Below are 8652 nucleotides of genomic sequence, written 5' to 3'. Positions count from 1 at the left end.
GCATTGTCACATTTTTCTACAATCTTAGTGCAAGTTAAAACGGTGCTATGTAGAGCACATTATAATGACCGTATTGCTTTAAAATGTCTTGACAACGGGAGTTGGTAGTAATGAGTTCTGAACTATCTTCAGACTTCATTATCTCACCAATGTGATTAGCAAAACAACTGCGCAGAGTTAACATGCGTCGGGCGATTTCACACCTCACATTTCAACTTCATTTAGCTCGTTGAAATACAAATGAGACCACGAACAGAGCAAATAAAGCCTTATGAATACACCTTTAAACGCTCGCTATGTGAACAGAAATGACATATATGCCGGTTTATCAAGAAAATCAGTAGGCTAGCCTATTACAGCTAGCATAGGTTATTCCGCACATATTGAGGAAACCGCATTGCATGGAATTAAAAATGCACGGCAAACCACAGAGTTCCGTGGTAATACGTGCATGTTTTCCTCAGGTAGGCTACTCTTGTCGGCTTTTCAGATTATTGTAAATGTCATTATCACGAGCCTTAAGCGAGTAACTCCTCATACATTTCAATGCCTCGAATAATGTTATCGAAATGAAGTTATTAAGGATCTGTTTCCATAAAAGGAGAATGGGAGAAACGCACGCGGGCGGGGATATTGGCTCATTCATTGGGCCACTGAATACTTTGATTGACACATGAGAAGCAAAAGGTGCAGAAAGTTTCCTATTGGTTGCCGAGGCGGTCTCAGTCTCCCCTGGTCTCGAGCGCAGCGCATTTCAAGCAACTCAGCTGTGTGAGTCAGCAACAAGCTATACGGGGCTTCAGAGCTGGAGTTTCTACAGCTTCAATACTTTCACTTCAGAGGTATTTGGCTCTCCCTCCTTATTTTCTCGACAAAGAGGACTTCTTTTCACTCAAGGCTCACCGCTTTAGGGGCTGCATTGACTGGGGATCCTGACCAGGTGCTCACAATGAAGTCCTTGGCATCTTTGTTCCTTTGGAGGATCATCATTTTAATAATGCCAATGGTCTCACTGGGCCAAACATCTGAGTATGTGTATGATACCTGGAAGGCAGAGTTTTACAATGGCGGCCGTATCTATGACAAGCCTCCGCAGTGTGTGGACATCCCAGATGACCTGAAGCTCTGTCACAGTGTGGGCTACAACCAGATGCTGCTGCCCAACTTACTGGAGCACGAGACTATGGCTGAGGTCAAGCAGCAGGCTGGGAGCTGGGTGCCCCTGGTGCACAAGAACTGCCACCCGGGCACTCAGGTGTTCCTGTGCTCCCTTTTTGCCCCTGTGTGTCTGGAGAGGCCCATTTACCCATGCCGCTGGCTCTGTGAAAATGTGCGTGATGGCTGCACACCCATCATGGAAGCATTTGGGTTTCCCTGGCCTGAGATGCTCACCTGCGAGAAGTTTCCGCAAGATGATGTGTGCATCAGTGCGCCCAATGCCACAGAGGCCTCCAAGCCCACTGGTAAGTCCAAATGGCTTAACATGAAAAGTTTAAGTTTGGCCTTATTCATTTTTTATCAGGTGTGATTTCACTAAAACATGAAGATATATATGTGTGGCTAATCAAAAATATGTCAAATGAATATACCTAGATGTGAATTTTGACATGTAAAGAAAATGTGGGTGAAAAAAGTTGTAATTGTTTTGCCAATACTGATTTATTTTCTATCTGTATATTTCAGTGATGGCACTTTTTATCCTGATAAACATGTAAGGTTATACTGACTGCTTCAGTGTATACATTTAGTATTATTTTACCTATGTTACAGCCTTTCACCTTTTGCTGTGTGTGAGAAGTAACACTTGAACTTTTTAAAGGCAGTTGCAATGTTATTTCAGGGACCGGTGTCCATTTGGGGGTTTTCATATAGACTTATCACACCTTTTGTTGCCTCTCAGGCTCTTAAATACCTCATGGTTTTATCTGATTTGACAAGTGATTCAGTTTTGGGAACATTTCTATAGGTAACGTGTTCCTTACAATAACATCTGTAGAGGACGCAGGGGATGTGGCTTCTAGGTAAAGCATGAGAGATGAAGAGCTGAGTTTTTGCTTGTTTAACAGCTGGTAGCAATTGATTTCAGGGTGTTAGTTGAGTTCCAGGACAACGTTGGGATGTGTGCCAACAACAGACTATTACATATCTATTTATTTGGTGTTATTTCACACCTGCGGCACCTAATTTTTGGAATAGATAATTTTCTTTAGTGCAGTTTCTCTTTGTAAAAATGACACTGTAGGCAGGCAGCATAAAATGACTTATTACTGTATTTATGAGTTATTTCTGTAAATGTAATGCTATTTCAATACGACACCAGCAAAAACTTTGCCAGGCTTCCCTGCTGTGCCTGTTAACACATTTTTTTCATAAGGTAATGCAGGAGGATAGTACTTTAGCTCAGACAAAGGGAGAGATTTGAACAGCTGCTTTTATTTACTGGTGGCACCAAAGCAGAAAATTTTAATTTTCGACAGTTAGAAAATAAATAAATACATCTCCACACTCTTAGAGACTCCCATTAAAAACCTCCCCTGTAATTTAAAGCAAATTAGGTAGGTTAGTATAGGTTAGAGTATATCATCTTGTAGTCATGTGGACTATTTTACCAGGTATGTCAGGGCATCTGGCACCAGCTCCCTATGGAAACACTCAAGCCCTATAGTTGTATGTCCCAGACACGGGAAAGTACAACTAGCTTATGTAGATGGCTCATAAATTACAAGGGAATTTCCATTTCAAAAGTTACAATGGTGTTTTAGAATGAACAGACTGTGTGCCAGAACGATGTAACACACTGAAAGAAGATAGTTTTGTGACTTCAGCCATCTGCCCTAGCCTGCTGTTAGTGACACACAGTCCTGAGTGAGAGCTCACTAGCATGGTGGCTTGGAAGTTGGAATACCAGAGAGAGAAGTTAAATTAATAAGCACCCCATAGAGATCCTGTCAGCTGTTATCACATGCTATCAGCATCATGGTCGAATGAACCCAAAGCCACAGATACATTAGACCCTCCCTCACATATCGACCCACTGTAAGCTTCAAGCAGTGTCGGGTTAAAGAGAAGAAAGGATTTCCTCTCTTCCTACTCTCTACAAGGGGTTAAGCCCTAACCATTTGTCCGCTGTTTTTTGTGATTCCATGGCAATAATGCCTGTGGAGAAAGTAACACTCAACAAGAGCCACTGAATTTTTCGAACTCTGTTTTATCTTCCGCGGGGCAGTTTAAGTTTACTGCTGCTGATGCCATCAGCCTAAAATGCTTTAAAATAATAGTTTTTGCACAGTGGTTTTGACCCACTGGTAGCTTGCAAGTGGGTGATAATTTACATTACGCAGAAAAGTTGTGACATAAAAATGTTTATCTTTGGAATTCCTTGCCAGCAGCTGTCTTTACAAGCTCTTTTCACCTGAGTGCAATTTCCACAGTAATCTGTTAAATAGATGCAAATGAAAAAACAATTAGTCACCAAAAATTAAATCAAAGTCTTGTCAAATAGCGTAAATAAAGACAGACGGGGAGTCTGATCCTGTTGAAATACAGATTATAATGATAATTTGCTTGAATTTCAATAGAATTTCATTCAAAATCTTAAAAGGTACTAAGAGAATTTACATTCGAGGCTTAATTTCTCTGTTTCCATGACTATAGGGAGGTATCTGGAGAACAATAGTTGTCCTAATTACAGTCAGCCCATTATTGGGGTGTTGTCCTGTGCCTCCTTTTTCTAACCTGTATAACTTGTAACAATAGATTATATACAAATGTAAATAGCACAGATCATATTGGTTTACTTCAAATTACCACGTGACAGCCAGGCAAAGAACGAAACAAGCAAACATTTTTATGTCTATCTAAAAAGGTTTGATTCAAATCTTTTAGTGCTATGAGAAGAGCAGCGCAAAAAAAAAAAAAGTATACTAACAATTCAAAGCACAGGATGTATTGCAGGCCCTTTCAAAAATCAGAAGAAAGCCAGGAGAAATTCCCATAGCTTACCTGACGGGTAGATAATTAGAGGAAGTTGAACAAGTTTGAATTCTCCTCCTTTTGAAAGAAAACTTCACTGTGATTGGATCCCCACTGTTAAAAGCCAAATGCAGACTTTCCAAAGAGTCGCACACAACAACAATTTGGGACTAAAAACACCAAAGTAGACAAAGAAAAAAAAACATTTGGTCACAATTACTCTGGATTTTGATACCAATGGTGAATTTCTCTGACATTTCACTGACAGCATTTCCTCTGTTTTAGGATACTCCCCAGTTTGTCCTCCTTGTGACAATGAAATGAAAACGGATGTGATTCTGGAGCACATGTGCGCCAGTGAATTTGGTAAGAACATAACATCACACATGCCTACACACAGAAAAAACACACATCCATGCTGTTTTGCGCTCACACTCTGAACATGTCAGGACTGCAGCCCATCGTTCTCTCTCATCTTCTGTATTCTGGAAATGGAGTAGGCATACAAGAGAGCCAAGACTGATATATATTAGTTTGAAAGAACAGCCAAAACCACACAGTCTTGAACCAAAAGTATTCACCTATTCCTTCAGCTTCCCCAGCAGCCTCATACAGATGCCTGTAGTTTAATGTTCCTGCTCATCTTAAATTTGGTTCTCATGGTCTTGTGTTATAATAATGAGGGAAAACTTTATTCTTTTAGGAGCGGAAACCATAGCAATTACTTTTTTTATAATGACTTGCTGCTTACTGGTATATTAAATCTTTCAGTTTAGTTTAGTTTAGTTTAGTTTAAAGATGAGGACCACCTTTCATCAGTGTTAAGTCATCACGTTGAGTCATGGCTTTCTTTAGCCATAAATGTCGAGTGCCAGAATGATATTTTATTTCATGGCCATTAACACTGCTTTTGGGACAGATTCAAGCACTTTTAGAATCACTGGATCACAATTTTGTTATTTTGCACATATTTAACTGTCTTGACTGCCAAATCCACTTTTAATGGAACAATGCAATGGTTTTAAACATTAAAACAGCAGCAGCTGCATAGTTTGGATTACCCTTTGAGAGGCCACGACTGTTTAACTAATGAATTGAGGTAATTCACAGAGGCTGTACAGTCTTTATTTGGCTGTTACTAACAGCTCTAAATTGGGATGTTTGCTCTCCTGTCTGGATGTGACGACAGCCCAGGGGTTGACCTCTGGGCAGAGACTGTCAAGAGTTTACTCTTTGGCCACTGGAGTTAACTGGATATATATATTATAAGGACCGTAAGATTAAAAAAAAAAAGAATTTAATACTTTTATTCAACAAGGATGCATTTGTAAATGAATTAATCATACAAAATATTTGTATTTAAAAAAATGCTGTTCTTTTAAATTAAACTTAAATAAATTACATTTTAAAATATATTAAAATGGAAAATGGTTATTTAAAATTGTTATAATATTTCACAATATTACTGTTGTTACTGTGTTACTGATCAAATAAATGCTTGCCTTAGTGAGCATATGAGACTTCTTTTAAAAACATTAAAAATATCTTACCAACACAACTTTTGAATGATATATTGATTGAATGACATTGGTACATTGGTGGCCTTTTTTCCATACTGTTACAAAAGATGTGTTTAATTTCTTGTTATTAGATTTTCAGTATGACTGAACATTTATTTTTGAGGATGGTTAACAACAATGACTGTTAAATGAGCCTATAACTGCAGCCATTAAGGCCAATCACAGCAGGAGTTACCTCAACAAAAGGAGAGCAGTGCGAGAGTGACTTCCTGCTTTCCTCTGAAGAGGAAAACAAAAGCTGGTTTTGGTTAGCCTCTGACAAAACCATAAAGTTTCATTCAGTGTTTGAAATGGGTAAGCTATCTCTGGAAAGCTGCCGTCTTTCTCTGGTCAGCTTTATGTAAACCGACCCCACTGACACTCTCTCTCTGTGACCTCAGTACTACGTTTGTTATCCAGGATACTGCCAAAGACAGACAGTGAGGGAAGGCAGGGTTCACGCTGTGAAATCTTGCTTGAAGTGAGGAAGTAAATGTATGGGTTAGTCTCTCCATCAAGCATCTATACATTCTATACATATTCTATACAACAGCTCTGGATACTCAGAAAATCCTAAAGATTTGTGAATACCAGATATTTGAAGAATATGGAAACAGAAGACAAAGTATAGATACAGTTTATTGCCATTCTATCTCTTCTTTCCGACAAAACAGTACTGCATTAGCACACTTTAGTTGGCTGTCAATCCTGTGGTCAGTGATGCATGCTCAGCTTTCCTGTAGTAAAACTGTATGGAGTAGCTCCATTTTAACTGGAGCTCACATGTTTGTGAATTGTTTCACCCCAAACTCTCCCTACTGAGTTTATGGCATCATTACTTCTGGACATGTCTCCAAAATGACAGAGGAAGCCAGGTCAAAGATCAGGGACGAAGGTTAAAAGGTTTTTTAAAGCAATGGTTATCACAGATGGAATGTGAATACTTTCACTGTTTTTTATCAAAATGATTCATTTCGTTTTGGAAAGAACACTGATTGTGACCACACGATTTCTGAGATATGCTCTCTTTGTTTATATCTTATTTATCAAATATTTACCAAAGCTTTCAAGCATGAATTACTTATTTGGACCATCTGAGATTGAAACATTATCTGCTCGGGTTTGTGTTTAGAATCTGATCTACCGACTGTGCTTGGAAATGGTGGCTGCTTTGTGTTTTTGTAGTATGTTGTATGAATGCAGCAATTATGTGCGGTCATTGCGCACAATATTTGCTTACTATCCTCACATCTGTGTAGACTTTGCAGAGTGGTATGCTAGTCAACACTGATATTGACTTGTCACTTTGAGAGACATTAGAAAGTCATCTCCAATGGCTTGATTTATATGGCGCTTTATTTTGGCTTGACCTTTTCGAGACACTGGATCACAGAGAACAAGAGAAACCAAACCTATTATAGCTTTCCCATTGTTATTGTTCGGAAAGTGTGGTTTTACACATATTAGCTGTAAAGCCACATCTGAAGGTATTCAACTGTACCCATGTCCCTGCATTTGTAAGGATTACATTCACAAACACAAGGTGCAAAAGGAGTTCACAGTGGAGTTAAAGCGGGATTTGAACTAAGATAAAGTGGATGTGGGAGGTAGGCAAGACTCTTTCTAGCCTGACTTGATAATTCTTTAACCTTCAGACCATTTTTTTTATTTCATCAAACACTAAGCTCCTTTATAGACTTCAGATCAAGCTGTAATCCCTTCCATGTGCACTAATAATACTGGGAAGACAGGCTTATTTCTGCAAGAGTCATTAGAAGTAAGGAGGTGTGAGATATGAGGTTATGGCTTGCGGACTAAAACACATTTCATCATGTAACTCTTTGAATTACAGTATAACAGTGTGAAGAGCTGCTCTCATGCTTAAAAGGGGTCCTCATGGGGGACTTTAACATTCCTTGGCAATGATCAAGCATTATATTTTCATGCTCCAGGCTGCAGAGGATATTTATAAGTCAAGGTTCAAGAGGATATGATGAGGATTTAGTTTCACTGTGGTCTGCTCACTGACAGCCAATGGAGACTGATCAGGTTGTTAAAGCATAATTAGCAGTAAATCTCAATACCGATGTCTGCTCATTTCCACGGGTCTTCAGGATCGGCCTGCTAATTGGACCAAATTCTTCTGAAGTTCACTGGTGGGTCACTGATGTTAGACCGTTGAAGTTGATAAGATGTTATGTTCTTTGTATTTCTCCATCATTAACCCAGAAGGAGAAAAAAATCACCTGCGAGGCAGTGTGAGAAAGTAACAGCCATTGAAGTTATATTATGGCAGGACCACCATGGAGTTGACTCGTGTGAAGGTTAAGGAAATGAAAAGATTAACAGGTTAAAGAGAGTTTACTGACAGAGCAGGCAGATTAAAGGGGTCATATGATGTTGCTAAAAAGAACATTATTTTGTGTTTTTGGTGTAATGAAATGTGTTTATGCGGTTTAAGGTTCAAAAAACACATTATTTTTCACATTCTGTACAATATTGTTTCTCCTCTATGCCCCGCCTTTCTGAAACGCGTCGATTTTTAAAAAAAATTTTTTATGCCCCTTACCATACTGTGATGCCCTGTCAGGCCGGAGCGACGATTCAAAAACAAACATGAAAACCCATTATAAACAAGGCATTTGTTGCATCCAGTGGGGACATAATTACGGATTATAATGACTTATACTGTCTTTTTACGCGTTGCGTAAAAAGTGAAGAGTGAGCGTCGGCCTAGAGTGAGCAGAGGCTGGGGGCTAGAGTGAGAAACGGCCGGAGGGCTAGAGTGAGCGGAGGCCGGTGGGCTTGAGAATGGCGCGGCTGGCGGATTCGACGAAGGAGCATCCGGCGGGCTTGCGGCAACCACATGTGACGACCCCGGGCTGGACTCCGCTTCGTCCATGGTGAAACCCTATCCGGCGATCCTAGTTGATGTATTTCCTCAGCGACCAGCACAGATCAGCTCCAGGCATGACGAAGCGATATCGTCCTCTTTTGGAAGACCAAACAAAGTAGTTTCACAACGAAACACACAGCGCCTTCACGACATGGCGGCGGCGGCAACAACAATACTACAGCGAGAATAAAAGTTACGCCTTCTTTCTTTGCGTGAACATTTGGG

At 39.8% G+C, this 8652-nt stretch overlaps 1 protein-coding gene across 1 annotated transcript in view; it reads left to right on the top strand.

The window, feature by feature from the left end:
* The first annotated feature begins 733 nt into the window (after positions 1-733).
* Positions 734-8652, top strand: part of LOC107721541 (secreted frizzled-related protein 1-like) — a 12241-nt gene continuing 4322 nt past the window's right edge. Inside the window, exons 1-2 of the mRNA XM_016529612.1 lie at positions 734-1463; positions 4258-4338. Coding sequence (XP_016385098.1) covers positions 950-1463; positions 4258-4338 — 595 coding nt within the window. The 5' untranslated portion in view covers positions 734-949. The remainder of the gene's footprint in view (positions 1464-4257; positions 4339-8652) is intronic.

This window comes from Sinocyclocheilus rhinocerous, unplaced genomic scaffold, assembly GCF_001515625.1.
Source record: "Sinocyclocheilus rhinocerous isolate Xijiao unplaced genomic scaffold, SAMN03320098_v1.1 scaffold1626, whole genome shotgun sequence".
Lineage (NCBI taxonomy): Eukaryota > Metazoa > Chordata > Actinopteri > Cypriniformes > Cyprinidae > Sinocyclocheilus > Sinocyclocheilus rhinocerous.
This window is presented reverse-complemented; position numbering and strand designations above follow the sequence as displayed.